Source organism: Excalfactoria chinensis, chromosome 4, assembly GCF_039878825.1.
Source record: "Excalfactoria chinensis isolate bCotChi1 chromosome 4, bCotChi1.hap2, whole genome shotgun sequence".
NCBI lineage: Eukaryota > Metazoa > Chordata > Aves > Galliformes > Phasianidae > Excalfactoria > Excalfactoria chinensis.
The window spans coordinates 80,739,854-80,760,688 of NC_092828.1; the positions used below are offsets into that span (position 1 = coordinate 80,739,854).

The 20,835-nt window shown below is 52.4% G+C and overlaps 1 protein-coding gene across 1 annotated transcript in view; it reads left to right on the top strand.

Moving 5' to 3' along the window:
* The first annotated feature begins 1,433 nt into the window (after positions 1 to 1,433).
* Positions 1,434 to 20,835, top strand: part of AR (androgen receptor) — a 46,526-nt gene continuing 27,124 nt past the window's right edge. Inside the window, exon 1 of the mRNA XM_072335396.1 lies at positions 1,434 to 2,842. Within this exon, the coding sequence (XP_072191497.1) occupies positions 1,878 to 2,842 (965 nt within the window). The 5' untranslated portion in view covers positions 1,434 to 1,877. The remainder of the gene's footprint in view (positions 2,843 to 20,835) is intronic.

The window sequence follows — 20,835 nt, forward strand, 5'->3', positions numbered from 1 at the left end:
GTTCTGGGCACACGATTTATTTTCTCTAACTTTCTCAGGGGATAACACTTCAAGGTTCAGTTGCAGATCTTGGTTTTGTGCCACCATTACTGGAGGGCAGAGCAGCTTTCATCAAGGCCAGGCCATGATCACCACACGGCTGTAACAGGCATTCACCTGTGCAAAAATAGGGGGAAAAATGTTCTTTGAAATATCACTGCTAATGTTTCAGAAAACCCAAGTAAAGCTTTGTATCTGTTCTTTGAGAAAACACACATCAGTGCATTTCTCCATGAAATCCCTTTCCATGTGAACCTGCCCTCAGGCAGTTCCTTCCTTCACAGCCTGCCCAGCCCCTCTGCCCTACAGGGCCCTCAGTGCCCCGCAATGCAGCCACACGCAACTGGTGGGGGCCGCTGAGCACTGTGGGGGTCTGCATGGACACTGCCCACCTGTGTTATGGCATCTCCCTCTATTTTTACACACTGGTGTTTCAGCTGTGCTTTTCCCCTTGAGGGGCTGTGCCACTGGTCGTTAAACCCATTTGGTATCCCACTTGTGCTCGGAGCCCACACACAGCCCTCACACCAAGGGCTGCAGCCCAGTGCCGCCCTCAGTGCGGGGACACAGCCAAACCCCGCAGGGCTGCATTTCATTTCTTTCCATCTTCATCGGCTTGTAAAAATGCTTTTAAAAGATGGAAAATGATCCGTCGTTTTCCCAGCTGGCTCCATTTCCCATCCATTTGCAACAAATCATTGCTTTTCTTTTCCCCTTGTTTCCAAATGAGTTGGAATTAATGGGCTTATTCCACTGCATGTCAGACACATGCAACTCTACAATCGGGTTACCTGGGAACGGCGCCTACTGCAGAAAGTGGCCTTAGGACTGTTTTGACGGGGCCAGTAAGGGGAGCTCAAGTCTTGTTTACGGTAGGTCCTACACCGATGGGCTCTGTTGGCTGCTTGGCCAGAAGAACTGTGTGGGAGCAGCACTGCACTGCCTGCGGGACAGGGGCACCCACTGCTGCTCCCATGGCTGATGTGGAGCAGAGAACGGAGGGAGCAGCCTCCTCACTGCTCTCCAACAAAGGGCGTCGGGCTTCTTTAGGTGCAAGGAGAACAGTACGCAGATACTAAAAGGCCACGTTAGGGCAGAGCGGCTGAGCTAAGTCCCGACGGCAGTGCCAGCGCCCAGCGAGGGGAACCCTTTTCCCTGAATTCCTCCCTGCCGCACAGATTGGAGCAGGCGGAGGGCAGAATAGTGCAGGTCAGGGACACCTCAGAGATGATCAGGTCCGCCATTCGCAACCAAAGCAGGGCTGAGGAACGACGAGCGGCACGCTCCGCGTGCCGGAGACGAGCAGGAGCAGGGATGGGGGAAATCGAGCTCAACGGCCCCCCGGCATAGGAGGAGGAGAGCGGAGCGGTCCCGGCCCCCGCCCAGAGCCCGCCACAGCCCCAATCCGCCCGCGGGGGGCCGCGCCGGGGGCGGCGGAGCGGACGGCGGCGCTGCGGTTCCGCGCCGTGCGGGGCCGCCCCCCCGGGGTTCGCTCTCTGCCTCCAGCGCGGCCCCCGCAGCCGCCTGCGAGTTACCGGATTAATCATTGCGGAGACCCGGGACCGAATTTGCGGCGCGGGGCGGTCTTCGTCTCCGCGCCTCCTCTCGGCGCGATCCTGCCTCCCGCCGCCACTCTCCCGGCCGCCGATCAAAAGCGCTACAAGGAGCCGCGCGCGGCAGACGCCGGAGGAGGCCCGGCCCGAGCACCTCCCGGCCCAACTTTCCCAGCTTGTTGCGAGGAGCCCCGCGCACCCCGCGCCGCAATGGGAACCGCCGGGCTGAGTCGCCGCTAAAGGGGCCGCGGCCGAGGAGCGCAGCTCGAATCTCACTCCGCGGGCATGGAGGTGCAGCTGGGGATCGGACGCGTGTACCCGCGGCCGCCGGGACGGACCTTCCGCGGCGCCTTCCAGACGTTCTTCCAGAGCGTGTGCGAAGCGTTCCAGGCGCCTCGGGACGAGCCGGGCCCCGGCCTGCCCGCATCGGGAGCCCCGTGCCCGCAGAGCCCCCGCCCGCCGCCCGTCTCTTCACCCGTGTTCCTGCCGCTGCCCGAGCCCCGCGCCGCCGCCCGCCCGGCCATGGGCTCGCCTTTCCCGTGCACCGGGGACCTGAAGGAGCTGCTGGGCGAGCCGGGCGCCCTGCCGCTTCTGCCTCCCGAGGCCGAGCCGGGAGCCGGGCGAGCCGAACCGGCGCCCAAGGAAGACTTTCTGGGCGACAGCGCCAAGGAGCTCTGCAAAGCCGTGTCCGCCTCCATGGGACTGGCGGTGGAGGGGCTGGAAGCGCCCAGAGAGCCGCCGCCCCGCGAGGACTGCATGTTCGCGCTACCCGGAGGGCCGCCCCGCGCCCCGCGTCCCGACGCCGCCGAACCTCCGGAGCAGCCCGCACCGGCCGCATTCAAGGGCAGCGGCGCCGAGGCAGCCCTGGCCGTCGAGGTGCCAGCGGGGCTGCCGCTGTACCGTGTCTCCCCTCCGCCCGAGGAGCCTCCCGGCCGCGACTGCTTCGTCCTCCCGCCCCCTGCCCGTATCAAGCTGGAGAGTCCCCCCGAGCCCGCAGCCGTCGGCTCCTGGGGCTCGCCGGTCCCCGCTCCGCCGTGGCCCTCCTTCTTCGCCGACGAGGGGCAGCTATATGGACCCTGCGCCGAGCCGCCCCCCGGAGCCTTCGGCTGCGTCCGCGCGGAGAACGCCGACTTCGCTGCCGACGCGTGGTACCCGATGGCTCGGGCGCCCTACTCCGCCCCCGGCTCCTGCATCAAGAGCGAGCTGGGACCCTGGGCAGAGGGCTACGCCGGAGCCTACGGCGACGTCCGGTGAGTGCTGCCCGTCCCGCTGCCGCTCGCGGTTCCGCCGCCCCGTTCTTCTCGCAGCTCCTCTCAGTCCTGCGGACGGACGGGCGGGCGGAGCTCCGCTGTTTCCCGAGCACCGCCGGTGTGTGTTAGCCGTCCGCAGCAGCATCGTTCTGCACCGAGCGGTGCTGAGTGTGGGCGTGAAAACACCGAGCGGGCTTTGCGGCTCCGGTTTGAGTACGAGTTGATGCGTTTTGGGTAGAGATAAAGCAGTATTCACGGAAAAGGAGAAAACACTGATGTTCTTGGGAAGATGCGCTTGGTCAAAAGTAGTTTTCTTGGTGAATTAACACCACACACACACACAAAAGGTGGCTGTCTCTGCACAATAAGCACACGCAATGCAAAGCAGCGGGCAAACGTTACGCTTCTGCGCGACTCTGAGCGATCCCCTCCTCATAGACGAAAGTGTTACTGACGGAGAGAGTCGCTGCAGCCGATAGAACCGGGAGTGAGAAAACGACGGTGAGGGGATTTTCCTTGAGTTTCGGAAGTGTTAGTAGGTACAGAAGCATCCCCGGGTGGTGCCACAGCGCTACACCTCGCCGGGCGCTGCGATCAGAGATTGGAACACAATGGGAACCCTGTAAATGAGCTCCTAGCAAACACATCCCACCTGAGCTGCTGTCCTCAAAATGCTGCAAAATGTTTGCTGTGCTGCAAAATGCTGCTTTGAAGTGCTCACGTTTGTGTGGGGGTAGTGTAGTAATTGTCATCTATGCAATAATGTATCTGTGTGTTCTACTTAGAAGCGGTTTAGGGCAGGGGGGAAATGTGATAAAAGTGAGGAAGGGTCACACTGAGTGCAGCTGTGAACAGAGTGCCAACAGCAGGACCTGCGTGCACAGTGTGCTGCTGCTGAAAGCTGTGTGAAGTTGGTGGGGATGGATGAAGCTGAAGGAGTTTTGCTTCTCAATTACTGACACCTGGAGATGGAGGTACCTGGGTGCAGTGGGCAAAGCTCGGGGCTGTGCTGTCTGCCAGTGAGCCCATGTGATAGAACTGCTTAATAGATAAGGAATGTTGGGTGAAGCATGGCAAGGTTGGGTGTGTGTGGTGCTCTGTTCCCATCCCCTGCTGTCCCGTGCCTAGCCACATCTGCAGCAGAGCTCAGGGGGGACCCTGCATTCTTTAGAACACCTTAATCTGTTGCTTTGGTCCCAGTGCTTCTGCACTGCTGTGTGGTCACAGTGAGCAGGTGGCACTGCTCACCCCACTGTGTGTTTGGTGCAATACTGGGAGGAACACCAGTCTGTGCTCACACTAAAGCTGTCTGGGTTGATCCCCTCAGGTTTGTGTACGTCTGGGTGAGACCTCTTTTCACTGCACCACATGCAGTCCCTCTGCTGCTGCTCTTTGGGGTTTGTTTTCTCCTGGCTTTGCAGCAGCAGCAAGTCAGGCTGGAGCTGGAAGCAGCGTGTTATGCCCAGCTCTGGCAGAGCGATGCTAAGGAAGGAGGGATGAGGAAGCTGGAACATTTCAGTGAGGTTCTTGTGTTGAAGGGCAGTCTGCTTGGCCCTCATGTAACCCTGCTGGTTTCCAAAGGTGGTTGGTGGCAATCCTACCCCAACTGACATGGGATGTCAGCTGGCACAGAAAGGCCAATCCATTGGCTGTGTCCCTGGGAGGAGGCAGAAATGCTCTGCAGGGCTCTCAGCAGTGGCACTGTCCTGTTGCACTTCAGGTTCCTATGCCTTTGTAACACTGGCAGCTGCAGTACAGCCTATGTTTCTCTGAGTGCTTGCAAAGTCTGAGTTAGGTAAAGGTACTTTAGCAGTTAGATGCCTTACACTGTATGCAACATCAAGGCCTGAACGCAACGTCTGTTTCTTAACATGCTTGTAGAGGGCTGTTTATACTTTCCTTTCACGTAGAGCACTGTGGGTTTAGTTTTGGGGTTTCCCTTCAGAAGCCTTGAGAGAATGTGGCTGCCTGGTGGGGCTGAGTTGTGCTGCTGCCATGGTTCTTCTGGTGGCACACGGCTACGATGTGACATTGACAGCAGCAGCCAGGCTCAGCATTAGCCCTGCTCAGATGCTGTCCCTGGGGTCCCATTGCTGCTGCTTGCTGTGGGAAGCGATCTGGGCACGGCATGGGATGGGGCTGTAGCAGCAATGGTGTCAGGGCTGCGATGTATGCAGCATTACTGCCTGCCCCTGCGCTTGTGCAGAGGTTTGCCTGGGTTTAGAGACACTGCTATGTTACACAGGAAACAAAGCAGGCATTAACACGACGGAACGTTAAGCTTTTGATACAATGTATGTGAATATAGCAGCAGTGCTTATGTGAGATTAGCAAATTAATCCAAGCTTTTGTTCCACTGCAGGGTTAGGGCTGCTGGTCTCTGCTCTATCAGCTGGGTGACTGTTGCCTGCGGTCTGTAAGGTGACCACGTAACAGAGAGGACACTGACTTGACAGAATAAATTGAAGCTCACAGGGTCAAGGTGACTTTAAGATTAGAACGTAGAAGCATGTAAAAGGTTTAGGCTGTTGTAAATTAAAAGAAATGTAAAGAGGGATCTGTTGTTGCCATAATGGGCACTAAGGTGATAAAAGAATTCAGGGGATATTTGGCTCAGAGAAACCTGGCTCACCCTGTAGTGCCCACAGGGCATTTCCCATTGCTGCTGTCTGTTTTGTGACCCCATGTGTGTTGGTTGTACCTCTTTGTGGATTCCATTCTCTGGTCCTGTTGCAGTCCATGTGGGTGCGTGCCTTGGGGTTACACATCACTTGGCACAACGGCCACACACTCTACTTTATGGCCAGTCTCACAATCATGATAATGCTCACAGATAACACCTGTAACAATTTCTGCCTGTTGGAGGAGATAAGGTTCTGACAATGAGATCAAGGGCAGCTTCTTGCCCTAGAAGATGAGGCCATGTGGAAGGCTGTATTTCTGCAGTGCTGGGCTCCCCAGCCATGCCATGCTTCTCAGCTTTGCCCCTGCACTGCCCTGTGCCCCCTGGCTGTGCCTTGCTCAGCTCTGTGCCAGCAGCCCCCATGCTTGTCTGTGCTGGACTTAGCACTGCAGATCCCCCAGCTTTGTGCTGGAAGCACTCAAAGGCTTTTGCAGAAGTGTGATTCGCCCTCCCACTGTTGCCAACCTGACCTTTCTGCTCAGGAATGGCAATATTATGCAAATATTTCTTTTGAAGAGGAGCAGTGTGTGGAGGAATGCTGTTTCTGAAGCCCATCCCTGGGGCCAGCTCAGTAACGTACGGATCCCATGGGCAGTGTGCTGCAGGCATCTGGGAAAGTCACTGATGTGCTAAGGCTCTCTGATGGCTCCTGATAAAAGGAGAGGAAAAAGAATAAGAAAAAAATCTTCCTCATCGCCATTCAGTTCTTGTTTGTTTGTTTTACTTCTGTAAATGCAGACATTGGCACTGCTATGGTCAGTTCCTTCAGCTGGGTTTGGATTTTTCCCACACCACACAGGGAAGTATTTGCCCCTCTCAAGGAGAGCTTGGGCATTGCATTCTGACACTGTTGCATGAGGCACAGCATAGTGCACAGCAGCAGTGTCTGCCACACACTCCATCTCACTCAGTAGGCCATGAATTGCACCAGTGCTGAGTCCTACAGTCTGCAGAAGAGATCACTACACACTTGTAGTGTGAAGTATCATCCCTGGGACACACCTGGAAAGTGTCTTAAATTCTTGTAGCCACTGTTGCTTGCTTCTGGCAGTGCTTTACTTCCATGAACAACCAGAGCCATGCAGATGAGGCTGGGGTGAAGGCCTCAGTGGTGTGCAGAGCTGTGGGGTTACAGAGAGGGATGCAGGGCAGGCATGGAAGGGGGACCAATGCTGAGCTCCACTGGGACACAGCACTCAGGCTGCTTCCAGGGTTTCCCCACTGATGGGCTGAGGAGGCTGCTCTGAGCACAGAATGGGATACAGAGATGGTTCCTAAATAGCACTGTTGTTTCAAGGAACAGAGGCTCCCATGGGAGCTGTCTCCTCAGAAGGTATGCTAAGTTGCTCCTCTGTTGTTCCTGGGCTGGGCTGCAGGCAGCAGGAAGGGGCAACAGCTGCAGAGTGGGCTCTGCCTGCACAGTGTCCTCACAAAACAGCACCTGTGGGTCACCCAGTGTTGGTAGAAAATCACCTGAGGTTCCACTGTGCTTCCAAGAACTGTTGGCAGAATGGCAGCTTGTAAGGCCAATCTCATTTCATAGAATTCTTAGATTTGGAAGGGACCTTTAGAGGCCATCTAGTCAAACTCCCCTGCAATGAACAGGGACATCCACAGCTCAGTCAGGTTGCCCAGGGCCTGATCCAGCCTCACCTTGAAAGTCTCCAGGGTCAGGGCATCCACCACATCTCTGAGCAATCTGTTCCAGTGCCTCACTGTGCTCACTAGGAAAGACTTTTTCCATATATCTAACCTATTTTTTCCTTGTTTAAGCTTGTAGCCATTTCCCCTTGTTCCATCACTACAGACCCTGCTAGGAGTCTGTCCCCTTCTTTCCTTTAGCCCACCCTTAGATACTGACAGGATGCTATCACGTCACCCTAGAGCCTTCTCTTCTCCAGGCTCTCAGCCTGTCCTCATAGGAGAGGTGTTCCATTCTGTTGATTGTTTTTGTGGCCTTCCTCTGGATGCACTCCAAAAGGCCTATGTTCCTCCTGCACTGAGGACTCCACATCTGGATGCAGTGCTTCAGGTGAGGCCTTGTTTGCTTTACTTCATGCTTAGCTGTACAATCCATTTTAATTGTATGTTGATATTTTTCTGTCAGTTAATTCTCATTTATCACAATGATTTCTTTCCTAGCGTAAGGTGTGCTCACCCTGTAGAACTGTGCCCTTCCCAGGGCTGGCTGTGCAGCCACTTGTTGGTGCATGGGACCCTCCCAAATTCCTTTGTGGAACGAATGAAGGAAAAACACCACTTTCCACTATCCCTTATTAGCCAGGCCAGTTTGCTTCTTGTGCTCTCATTGGCTCTGGATTTCTTCTCCTGTTTCCACCACTGAAACCAAGTCCCACGATAAGCTCTCCTGTCTGCCACCATGTCTATGCCCCTGCCCAGCTTTGTCCCCCCACACTGCGGGGTCTGTGCCCCATGGGTGCTGTGCAGCTCTGTGCTTTCTCATCCATTCACTGCAAAAATGTTCCAGGGCACACTCCCCTCAACATCCATCCGCCTCGATTATTTCTCCAGCTCTGCACTCCAGCTTTTGCATTGCTGAGTTCTCGCTCTCTGGAAATTGGTTCCAAAGCCTCATTCTTGGTGTGTTCACTGATTTTTCTTTCCCAATTTCCCTTAAGCATTTGATGCAATGAAAGGGTGAGCTCTGCATGGCACTTGTCTGAGGACTTAGAAAAATTTACCAGAGGAATAATACATTGAAAGGTGTGAGAGCACAGGTGGAGCTTTGTTACAGGGGTGTTTGCGTTCTCTGTCCGGCGTGGCAAACCACTGCAGCAGCTCTGGGAAAGCGAGCATTTGCCGGAGACAGCTCTTCTCCCCTCCACTTCCCCCGCCCGCCTCGCCCCGGCAGCTTCTGCGGCCTTTCCTTTGGTTATTACTTTGTTACGCAGATGCCGCTGTTCCTCCTTCGCGCTGCATTCGGTCCGCAGAGCCAGAGCGCAGTTCTGCGAAGAAAGTCCGTTCCAGCCGGAGAGCTCGGGTGAAGGAGGTGCTTCGGTGCTTCCTGCGGATGGGGATGAGGCACTATCTGCAGCTTGGGGGGGGGGGGGGTGGTCCTGGCCGGCAGCCCCCCAGCGGTGTAGCGTGACCGCATCCCCGCGTACCGTCCACGGGCATCGCAGCATCGGACGGCCCTGGGATGTTGCACGGGGCTGGCGGTTCCTGGGAGTCTCTGCCCCCGGGCCTGACTCGGGGCCGAGGGGCGTGGGACGGTCCGTGAAGCAGTTAAAACAAAACATTGTATCCCGGCACTGAATGCCATCTGCGCTCCAAATACCCCTTCGGGGAAGGGCGGTGTTTCCCCGCTCCCTACGGCCCTTTTAGCCGCTCGTGCTCCTGGCGGGGAGCGCTGCTCTGTGCCCGTGCCAAGACGGCACCGCGGTGCTGCAGCGGAGCAGGCAGTGCCTCGGGCTCGGGGCAAACCCGCAGTGAAACGGCTGATGGGAGCTCGCTGTGGGTGCTGAGGGGGGCAAATCCCAGCGCATCCCCAGCCACCCTGAGGGTGGAAGGCGGTGCCATTTCTTGCACCAAGGAATCCAAAATTTCCCAAAAATATATTGCAGATTTTTGTGGTTGTGAGGGAACACTTTGTCCCGGTGTGATGAAAGCGGTTTCCTTTTGCAGAGTTAAAAATAATTTGTAATAGAGAAAAGTAGCTCTCCGGCCTGTCGTTTTTGCCATCCGTATTGTCTCGCCATTTCATTCAATTCTGACTGTATAAATCATTGGTTTTAATGTGTGGGTGCTGATTTCTGTGTTGGGTGCTGCTGTGATCTGCTGTTGGGATGTTCTGCTGCTGCCTGGCTGCTCTCCTGCAGATGGATCCTTTCCTGCTGTGACTGTAAGCCAGCACTGCAGAGATAAAGATGAGAGCAAAAACCTTCCTATTTTATCATCCCAGGATTGATAGTGTTTTGAGTTTATCAGATGAGCATTCACTGAAAGGCAGTTGTGCTGTGGGAAACTCTCTAGAAAGAAACCTTTGCTGCTGTGAGCTGCTCAGGCAGATCCCTGCAGTGTGTGCAAATGGTTGTGTGACTGAGAGCCAAATGTGTATGGAAGTAAAGAGCAGCTCCCACTCAGCCTGAGCCTGTAGCCAGGGAACCAGGGTGGTCAGAGAGTGCAGATCTCATGAGCAGTGGTGAGAGCCCAAAGCCAGTTCACCCTGAGCATCCCTGCTTTGGAGGAGGATTTTGGTGCTGGTGCTGCATGCTGATCTGTGTCTTATGAGCAGCAACTGAGGAAACTGGGATGATTTAGTCTGGGGCAGAGGAGGCTCAGGCAAGACCTCATTGCTCTCTCCAGCTCCCTGAAAGGAGGCTGTAGTGAGGTGGGTTTGTTCTCTGCTCCCAGGTAACAGTGTTAGGATGAGAGGTGATGGCCTCATGTGCCAGGGGAGGGTGAGGCTGGGTATTAGGAGCAATTTCTTCTCCAAAGAGCAGTGATGCATTGGCACAGTTGCTCAGGGAGTTGGTAGAGTCACCTTTCCAGGAGGTGTTCTATGATTTTGGAGATGTGGCACTGAGGGTTGTGGAGATGGGTGGGGTGGGGTTGGGGATCTGAGACGGCTTTTCCGAACTCTGTGATTCTATGATTGCCCATCGCTCAGGCAGTGCTCAGCACTCTATGATGCTGGCTATGATAGCAGGGACATGAGAAATCTGCTCTGGCAGCACAGCGACAGCATGAGGTGAGAGGAACCCCATGCCTTGTGTCTGTGGGGGAGCCAGGGTGGCTGCCAGCAAGGTTCAGGACTGTGCTGTATGGAAATAACTGAGTGTACACCATAGTGTTATCCCTCCATTCTTCTCTGGCTGTGATGGGAGCGCAGTGCAGCCAGCCCATGTCACTATACCACCTGCAGGACTGGCAGACACAGCAACATGTGCTGGGATAGAGACTGCAGTTGGTCACTCATAGCCCAGAAGAGCAGAGCAGATTATAGTCAGTCAGTGCTGCAGTGCTCACTGGGCCAATGTGGTGGCAGAACTCAGCCTGGTTGCATTGGGATTTTAACTCAGTGCTGCTGGCCTTGGGATTGGCAGTCATGGCACACTGCGTGCACCAGAACTGCTTTTATTTTGTAACAATAATGGTGCTATGAGAAGAATTGTTGGAGTAAACGATAGCGGCCCTGTTGTCATGGCAAGCACCCTGCTGGGCAGGCTGTGTGATCACCCAATGTGGTGGTCCTGCAGCCCTGGGCACTGGCACAGCACTGCCCACGTGTGCTCCATTCTGCTTTAACAACAATGATTACAGCCCTGGCTCCTCCTCAGGGGCAACTGTAAATGAAATTCAATATATCTTCTAATAGTGACAAAAATGCTACAAGGAGTATATGGTAATTCTGTGGCAATTCCAGAAGCACTGCTGAGCAGCAGCTCATTTAGCATCCAGGCAACCGGGCAAAATAGATTATGATTCTTTCTCAATTAATTGGGCAGGAGAGCAGAGGTTTTGTGAGTGGGTGCTTTGGCACAAATCCCTCTGGTTACGAGTGTGAGCCCTGCCTGCCCCAGCACTGCCTGCACTGGGATCCTGAGCTGAAGGGCTGGGGCAGTTCTGGTGGCCAGAAGGGCAGGGGTGCACTGCAACCACAATTAATAGTGCCATTCACCCTGGCAGAGCCTGGTCCTGTGCAGCCTGGCACTAGGACTGTGTTTACAGCACTGCAGGAGAGTGATCCACCCTCTGCTTTTTTACTTTAAATGTGATCTGAGCAGAAGCCAGGAGGAGCAAGGTCACCTGTGCTCTGCTGGGGCTTGGAAATGCCAGGCTCTGCACCTGGGAGAGCCTGTCTACAGAATGAGAACACAGGCAGATGCTGACACTCCTGAGAAGTAGTACAAACTGTTTGTCAGGATGCAAACAGAACATGGTGTGGTTTTGCAGTAATGGAAACCATCTCAAAGCTCAGCCCCAGCTCTGCAGGTGTTTGTGTACAGTGAGTCTGTGCTGGCACAGAAAGGGCACCTACTGTGGTGGCCTCCAGTCTCCTCCAGGTGTCCCTGCAGCAGTTCTGTGCAGTGCCCAATGATTTTCTGGGCAGTCAAAGGCAGAATGCAACACACTGCTGTACAGCCCTGGAGCCAGAGGGGATGCATTCCTCCTGGTGCTCCTGTGCTCAACTTGGGCATACTTTGAGGCACTGGAAGATGCCAGTGGCACATGGGAGTCTGCAGATAAATTCAATGGCACCTCCACTGTGTCACCTGCCCACGGCCACTGCATTCCTGGAGGAAGCACTCACGATGCCCAGAGGTATAGGTAGGCAGATGGCAGCTTTCCCAAAAGCATTTTCCAGGTGCACCAGGACGTGTTCAGCCCCTCGGATAGGGCAGGAATGTATGGTGCTTTGCTGTCCTACTGTTGCCTTTCCAAGATGGTACTTTGCTGGTTTTCTGGTGTTTTCTCCCTGGCTCCTTAGCAGTTTGATTCCTGCTACATATTTCAGCTGCATTAGCTTCTTTGCTGGTTAGAAATGGCAGAAAAAGCTCTCTGACCTTGGCTAGTGTGCTGAGAACACTATGAGAATGAGACCTGGTATCAGACATTCCCAGTGAAGGTTCCTTCCTCCCCTCGCCACGTGTCGGGGCCTCACGGTGTGGGTGCTGCTGGGAGGGCTTCAATGGGCTCCATACAGTGCTTTTCTCTTTTTAGAAGGAAAGAAAAGGAGAAAAGAAATTTGTCTGGCAGTCAGTTATCTGCTTTAATCCAGGCAGCAGCGAGGTGCATTAAGTGGAGTGATCCCACATGCAAATGCTTTTCAGATGATCTGGATTCCTTTCTGGATTTTCTACAGATGTGTGCATGCATTTGTGGCCATGGTTTGTGTGTCCGTGTGCTCCTGCTCTTCCAAAAACATGAGACAGTCAAAGGGACAGGGGCAGATTGGCCCCATCCCTCACCCTACACCCATGGTGGATTTGTCCTGCTGCTAGCCGAGGAGAGAGCTGAGTGAGTGCTCTCAAGGCTGGGTGCCTAAAATTAGATCTGACATCTGTGTTTTGGTTTACAGGCAGGCTTGGAAGAAAATGGTTCCTGGCTGCTTCACTGCTGTGGGAGCACAAGGCAGGGGCAAGACAGGAGCAAAGCACACACAGCACTGTTCTGTGCAGCTGGGCCAGGAGAGCTGTGGCCTCACAGTGCTTCAGCATGCACAGTGGCCATGTGGGTTGGTGCTGCTCCCGTGGTGCCAGGAGAGGCTCTGGCTGGAGCCATGTTCTGCTGGGACAATGCTGGGAGCTGTGTTTTCCAGGAAATGCCTGCAGCTCCCAGATGTGACAGGCACTGCACTGCATGGTGTGCATCCCTGGATGCAGTATGCTACCAGCAGCCCAAGCTTCCTTCGTTCTTATGAGGCACCCAAGGGTCACTGCTGAGCACACCTGCAGGGTCCTTTCTAGCACACTGCACATGTTCAACACAGGCCTGAGTGCTCTGAGGTGCAGGGTAGTGGCAGGGGCTCTCAGGTACATGCAGCAATGGGTTTTGCAGTGTGCTGCAAGGCCACAAAGCACAGCTGGTGGCAAGCTGCTAGTGCAGGTGCAGAGGGATGTGACTCTGGGTGCTGTGCTTGTGAGACTGAAGGTGCCAGGAAGGCTGCAAAAACATGAGGCCTTCCTTATAACTTCCATGGTTTCTCTTTGAGATGACTCAGAGCACGATCTGCTTTGAGGACATGGGGAGATTGTGCCATTGTGTAAGTTGTGAGGTCTTCTCCAGAAAACAAGTGGTTTGACAGTGGAGTGAATTTGTGCAGATACAGCCTACACCACCCTCCAGACAAAATATCCCAGACCTCCTCTCTGCCCCAGCAATTGTATCTATGCAGGGGCTTGGTCATGCTATAAACACACCTAAAAATAACAGGAGTGCGACTGCACTGAATGCTGATGTTACCAGGGCTGGGGCTGCCCCAAGCACTGTGGTGCTCTGGGTAAGTGGTGTGCCTAGGACCCCCTCACCACATCCCATCTCTCTGTGGGGCTGCCTGTGGGCAGTGCTGTGCCTCCTGGGTCGACTGCTTCTGCTCTCACTGCTGTTCATCTTCGGGACTTTCTGTGCCAGATTTCACTATTATCTGCCTGTTTTCAACTCAAGCTTCATCCAATAGAGGAGTAAAAAGACAGAATTAACGATGCTGGTTTCTTTAGCAATAATTTCACAGCCAAAAAAAAACTGGGAAAAAAATATTACATGTTTCAAATATCCAAGTCTGGAAGCTAACCCTCAGCAGGCAAGCACAGAGCTCTTCCCTTCTGCTGCAGAAGCTGCATTTGGGATTTGAGTTGTGAGGGGCTCAGCCCTGTGCACACCAACCCCTTTCATGGGGCAATAACCAGGGGTTGGGATTATAAAGACAAAATTCCACCAGACATTGTCTCCAGCTGCAGAGCTGATAGGGCGGTTTGTCTTCCATTAAGTGAGCAGTAAGAGGAGTGCTGCTATGCCCGTGTTGTAAGCAGGACAAGGTGTGGAGCCTGATTCCTACTTTCTCATTGTGAAAGAATGGGGAAGCTGATGTTTACTAGGATCTATTGGACTCAAATATAATGGTAGGTGGTGCGCAGCTGTTGCTAAAGCCTGCAAGAGGCCAGATTCCCAGGTGAAGTCAGCACCAGTTGTTTGCTGCATTGCTAAACCAGCTCTGAAGTTGTCACACATCCAGAGAGAAATCAGTGTATTCAGCCAGAGCAGTTCAGGATGGTCGTCCAGAGCAAGACCTGCTTGGGGCTGAGCAGGCTGCAAATGCAGGAGGATTTGTTCCTGCCTGGCTGAAAGATGAGGCATGAAGCAGTGGCACAGAGCCTCAAGCAAAGACAAGGCAGTATAGTTTACAGCTTACAAATGATGTTTCTTGGCTTCAGCAGACAATTAATGTGAGAAACAGTGTTTTGGTGAATTTAGTCCTGTCCTAAAACAGAAGAATGTTCACATTTCTTTTGATTTTAAGGACCCGTTTCATCACAATTTAAGCATTCTTCCAGCATCTAATAAATAAAAAATGTGCTGTACACCACTTTCTGGAAGATCTAAAGTCAAGTCGTTGCCTCAAAAACAGATACATGTTTGCTGAACAAGAGAAAGATCTTGTTAATGAAAACAGCGGCATCAGCCTCTGGGGAGACATCAGTATGGCCCAATTGAAAAGCAAAACATTCAAAGCAAAATGAAAATGTGAACTTACGTGCACTGCTGCACTGGATAGCCCACTGGGTGTGCTGCAGAGCTGGGCATGGTGCTGGGATGCAGTTTCCTGCCCCAAGCACTTCCCGTGCTGTGGCATCCCCATCTTGCAGGCACTGCTCCCTGCTCTACCCATCCCTCTGCTGCCAGAGCAGTGTGCTTCTGTCCTTATCGCCATGCTGAAGATGTGCACATGGTCCTGACCACACCCCACATATGCATGGTTTGCCCCCATAGCAGCCGTGTGCCTGCAGTTTTCCTGTGTCCATATTAATCTGAAGGAGAGGATTCCTCAATCCTCTCTAGGAATCAGGCGGGGAGGGTCTGGCTGTGAGCAGTGGGTTTGGTGGGAGCAAATATGCTCTCACACCCACAGAGTGTGCATTCTGCTGCTGACAGTGCTGTTGACGATTTGTGTTAGTTCTGGAGAGGGGTGCTGGTTTGTTTGTGGCTGTATGAGCAGACGTGACTCGCAAGTATGTGGGTGCTGTGAGCAGAGATTCCTTGTTGGGGAATAAATGTAGAGCTGGCATTAAGATCCATGTAGTACAGAAACAAACAGGAATCTGCTTATGAAGGATGTGTGGAAGGGCAGCATGGGTCCCCTGGCCTTTGCTGCATCCCACGCTGTGTTTGTCAGGTATGCCTGAGGCCAGCAGCCCCATCCCCTCACTGCTGCTGTAGTGCTTAATGAGTATCTCTGTGCTGGAGGCAGATGGCTGAGCATCCCCAGAGCAAAGCCAAGTGTTGATGTGCCTGCAGCAGCTTGCAAAGAGAAGTAACAGTCCAGGTGGTTCCCAGAGGGATTCAGGCCCTCTGACCGGAGGTTGGTGCCTCTGAGCATGAGATGTACTTCATTATTTGTGATTTTCCCTGTAGTCACATTTTGCCAGCAGACAATTGAGGACTGAAGATTGTGGTGTGTGTTAAACTAACTCAAAAGCACTGTACAGGATGGGCTGTTTCCTTGGGAAATAAGCAGGGTTCTGTGCAACCACGGACACCAAGGTCCTGTCCTTGTGGATTCCAGGTGACTTCAGTCACCAGGGTGACACTGCACAGCTGCTGCTCAGGGCTGGGGTTTCTTCACACTGCTCTTTTTTCACTATTTGTCTTCTTCGTGCTCAGTAATCAGGTGAGTCTCCTTTAACTTTGTGATGGTTTTATGCCTGCCTCTTTCAGGAGGTGTTCAGGTGCTTCCTCCATTTGGTGAAAAATCAAATGTTTTATCTTATCCCTCTCTGAGCTGATTTGTTGATGCTGCTCCTCGAGCTCATGGGATAGAGCTTAGGCTTTGGAGCAGCAGCATTTTCAGCCCTATGCCCAAACAGCCATCTGCTGCCTGCAGAGGCACCTGTGCAATGCTGGGACCACAGAGGGGCTCTGCTCAGGCTTTATGGAGCCTTTAGTAACCGCACATTCCATTTTCTGCTTCATTTCAAGGCATGGCTGGAAGGTTTGAGCTAACTGATGGGGTAAGATCAGATTTCCCAGCTGTCTGTGTGAGGGAGTGAACTCTACCTTCCCGTGTCCATTAATAGGCATGGGACAATTTGGTTGGGCTTTTGAAAAAGTATTTTAAAAAGAGTAATTTATGAGATTTGTGAGCGGAGTCGTGCAGCTGGGCTTTGCAGAGAGCTTTCCTCTGGTCCCCACTGTGCTGCCACCTGCATTAGCAGTGCCATGCTGTGGGAGTGCTCACCCAAGGGACCCTGTTCTGGGGGTGTACTTGTCCCTCTCCCCCCACAAGGGGCACCACACACCCGCAGTCACCCTTTAGCATTTATTTAAGTGCCAGGAAAATCAAATTCCCACATGTGTTCACCTGGACATGTCCCTGTTGCTCACACTCCACCATCTTCTGCTGCCTTGGAGATGCTATCTCAGCTCTCTGCCTCCAGCAATTATACACAAAAACAAAGCACAGGCAGTTCAGAAACACAGTCAAGGCTAGTTAGAAAAAGGGAAATAATTTCAGTGTACAAGGCTGCATGTTTTTAAAGTATTTTAACAGATGGGATGCATTAAAGTTTCCAGGCAGCTTTGCTATCTGAGGCAGTGCAGTGTGGTGATGCTTTGAGGCCCCTCACTGCTCTGACCAGAGCAACAGCAAGAGGGGAATGTGTACAGCAACGTAAGGCTCTTGTCTGAAATGTACCCTTGTGCTCTTAGCAGTGCTGGTGCTCTGATGTGACTCATAGACCCTTGACCAGGCAGGGCTGTGCAGTTCCACTGACAGGAGGCCGCTATTTTTAATGCCTTTCTTGAAAATGTCACATACAGAAGATACCATTGTAAAGGCAGCAGTTAATGCAAATACCATTGCTGTAGCTCAGATGCGACATTAGTTGAAAAGGCTGGGAAAGGTCCTGCGTCATCCAGGTCTGTGTGTGTGTCCTCAGTCTGGGGCTTGATGTCCCCACGGGCACTTTTGCCTGATGGGCCTTTCCATGTAGCACTGCAGGATGCAAAGCTGCCAGCACGCTGTGGTGTGTTCAGCACAGCACAGCTATATCCGAGTGGGTGCAAAGAGTAACACTGCACTGATCAAGGAGTGAGGTGATGCAACAGTGAGATTTTGCTAAGCATAAAAGCACAGCCATTCACAGAAGAGTGTTGTAAGTCTTTGTTTCAGACTGGTGGGTAGTCTTGTTGCAGCTGTGGGAGTAATTTTAGCATGAGAAATGTAAAATTGAGGTGGATGGAAATTGTGTTTGTTCTGTTATGATAAACTGAAGAAAAACAGAGGGAGTGCAACCAGTGTGTGTGGTGTTGTGTTAGCATGGTGGAATGCTTATCTAATTGGTCTAATTACAGCAGGTGGGAATGGACTGCAGAAGCTGTGCTGATGCCAAAGCAAGTGTACTCCTTGATACTGACTGTACCTGGGCATGGGGAGGGATGGGCAGCTGAGCCTCAGCTCCTGCTGGGTTGGATGCACCCTGATGGCTGAGATGGAGACTTTGGAGGATACAAGGAGTGGTTGGTTGGCTTCTGTCCTATCCATGACTGTCTTTGGTCTTCTGGGAGTGTTGTGAAACAGAGGCTGTTTGATGAAGGTAACCGTAGACAAGCAAATGATTACTTTACAGAGTTATAGTTCCCACTCTATAGAAATATTTGTATGTGTTATGAACTCAGTATACTCTGCTCATTTTCCTTCCAAGAGCCTTTCTGAAATGGCAGTAAATCCCTCCCTGTAGCAGTAAGAGATAGCGAGGCTGTTTGGATTCCGCTGTGGAAGTGGCTGAGTGCGGTGTGAGCAGCTCTGACCTTGGCCTTGCATTGTGGAGGGGGCTGGAATCTCATCCCGACGTCACTGCTCCACAAGTTATGTCTGTGTTCACTCTGCTATCTCCCTTCTTTGGGTTTCTGAGGCAGTCTGACTCTTACCATATATTGTGCAAACTGCCTTAATGTGTTTTAAGCCCTCTGCAATGCTCGGTACTTATTTTCAAGAGCCCTGCAGTGTAGGGGGAGCAGCAGAGCCTGGGGGTGCAGCACAGCACACTGTGGGCAGCAGGCCTCACACTGCCTGCAGCCCCTTTGCCCCACGAAAGGCTGCCTGCTGCTGGGGGCAGTTGTAGGCACTCTGCCTATCAGTCCTCCGCTGCTGGCTCATCACTGTCACAGCCAGCGTGTTCTGAGAGCCCTCTTAAAAGGTCTCTTAGAAACCAATTGGAAAATAGATCATTAAAGGTACCATCATCGCAGTTCCTACTCCATTATCTGCCTTTTATGTTACATTTTTCTTGCTTTTTTTTTTTTTTTTTTTCGTCTCTAAAGATGAAAAGAAAAGGCAAATTGGCATCTTTTTATTACTGCGGGCATTCCTGGCAGATGCTTTCAGCTCAGTGGGCAGTGAAGGTAACTCAGGCACAGGAACACTCTGCAGGCTGTGCCACTCCATCTCACATCTCAGCTCTGTTGTGCCCTCCAAGGAGCAACTGTTGTAACATCAATCTTCAGACATGATGGGAACTGGAGGTCAGAGCCTTCCTGAGTGCAGACTCCCAATGGCAGCAGAGTTACTGCAGGGTTAATCTTCAGTGTGTGCCTGTTCCCTCCTATCCCCATCTCTGTGCAGACCTGCACAGCGTGATGCTATCAGAGAGCCCTGTCTGCCCATGGGCACACATAGGAGTACCAAACACAAGTGTATGGAGCTATGGTGGTACTCGTATGACTCTTCTCAGGAGGAACTCTTAAAAAAAGTGTTATGTTGTCTTGTGCCACTCAATCCCCAATTGCTAACCCACTTTGCAGCTTTAAATAATTAAGCCTCAAAAATATTCCAAGATCTTTTTGATCCCTCCTGTCACCACAACAGCTGTTCTTGTGAGTCCCTTTTCCTTATTTCCTGCCTGAGATACACAGCAAAAATAACAGAAAAGCCTTACAGAGGGAGAGAAATTAGTCCTTTTCAGATTTCTAATTGCGTGTAGAGGAGAATGAGGGTAACAGATACTGAAGGAGAGGTCCAGCATTGCTGGAATCCAAGAAACGCAGGATGAAAGAGACATTTTTAGCAAAGCTTTTGGATCATCCTGTTGTTTATTTCTTAGCAGCATTTCATTATGGCAGCAGCCAGAGCTGAGCCCCATGGTGATGCTGGTTGGGCTGTGGTGCTGCCAGGGCCTAGGAGGAAGTGGTGATGCAGCCTGGCCATGCTGGGCTGGGAGAGTGCTGGGGTTTCAGGGGAAGGCAGAGGGCTGGGGGGCGATGAGACAGGAGGTGTTTGTTGCATCTGCCTAAATGAGGCAAGAGAGTTGTAGTCAGCTGTAAGGAGAGAGGGGGCTGGGAGGGAGCTCTGAGGGTGAGGAGGGGTGAGAAAAGGCTCTGTCTCAAAGGAAGGAGGTTTGGTGCAGCTCCCAGGCACAGCCCTGAGCACAGGGAGTGATGGGACACAGCTCTGACAGAGGGTTTGGGTGGTGCTGTGTAAGGCTGTGGGTTGGATCTGTGATCTGTGTGGGTCCCTCCCAGTGTTGGATATTGTCTGATCTCCTCCATTTGATCAGTAATTCAAAGCCCTGGAAATTGAGCTTGTTTGGAAAGGACAGATGAGTCACCGATGCTGATTACTACTGCTAAAAAGATGACAAATGACTCAAAAGTTTTGTTTCATGCCTTAAGAATGAGGGATAAAATAGCTGTTCCAGTTATTAACAACATCTAGGTAGGATCTGCGTAGCTCTCTAAGGTGGAATATAAAATAGCATCATTTTTGAAGGACAGAAATGACAACAAGATTAGAGGACAGAGAAGAGCCCGAGTTCTGATCTCACCAAATAATTGTGCCATTTCATACTTCACTTCTAAGGATTTTATTACATTCAGGTGCGCTTCAGTAGGCAGAGCCGTCATGTATGTGAAGGGCACAATGCTTCAGTGTGTTGTGAGCAGAGCTGGCCTTTGCTTGAAATTAAACATCCCTATTAGTTATCCATGGAACAATAGCACCAGCCCTTCAAGAGCTGTCTGCGTGGCCAAGTATTTTCCAGTTTGTGATATGGTTTAAGTTAATCAAATCTCTTCATCTGTTCCTGTGGATGTGCTTTTTCTCATTTGCAGCCTCTCTCACCTCAGCCCAGTTTTTATCTCTTTGGAAGCTGAACAGAAGAGAATACAACCAAAGAAGCTGCTCCTATTGCCAGAGTTGATATCTCTAAACAAAAGATTATGGCCCGACAGCTGCTCTGGTGAGCAGTAGTGCTGGCCTTGCTACAGTTCTCTTCTGGAGATGTTGGTCCTTGAGCTCTCCCAGTGGAAGCAGCATTAGTGCTGTCAGGAAGCACTGTGTGTGAGCACAGGTTGCACAGATTCCTTGTTTTTGGGATCACTGTGACCTGTGAGGCTGCCCCAGGGAAGGTGTGGGGCACTGTGCCTTCCAGCATTGCCTCAGGGCTGAATGTGAGCGCAGGTCGGCAGTGCAGGCAGCTAGAAATGCCTGAGGAGATGCAAACTCAAGTGGAAAATTTGGTAATTGGGACAGACAAATAACACACATATCTTTCCTTAATTAAACCTTGATCTGGCCAGCCGCTTCTTCTGTATGTCAGATATCTTCTGGCCTGAGCCATGTGCAGAAGGGCAGAGC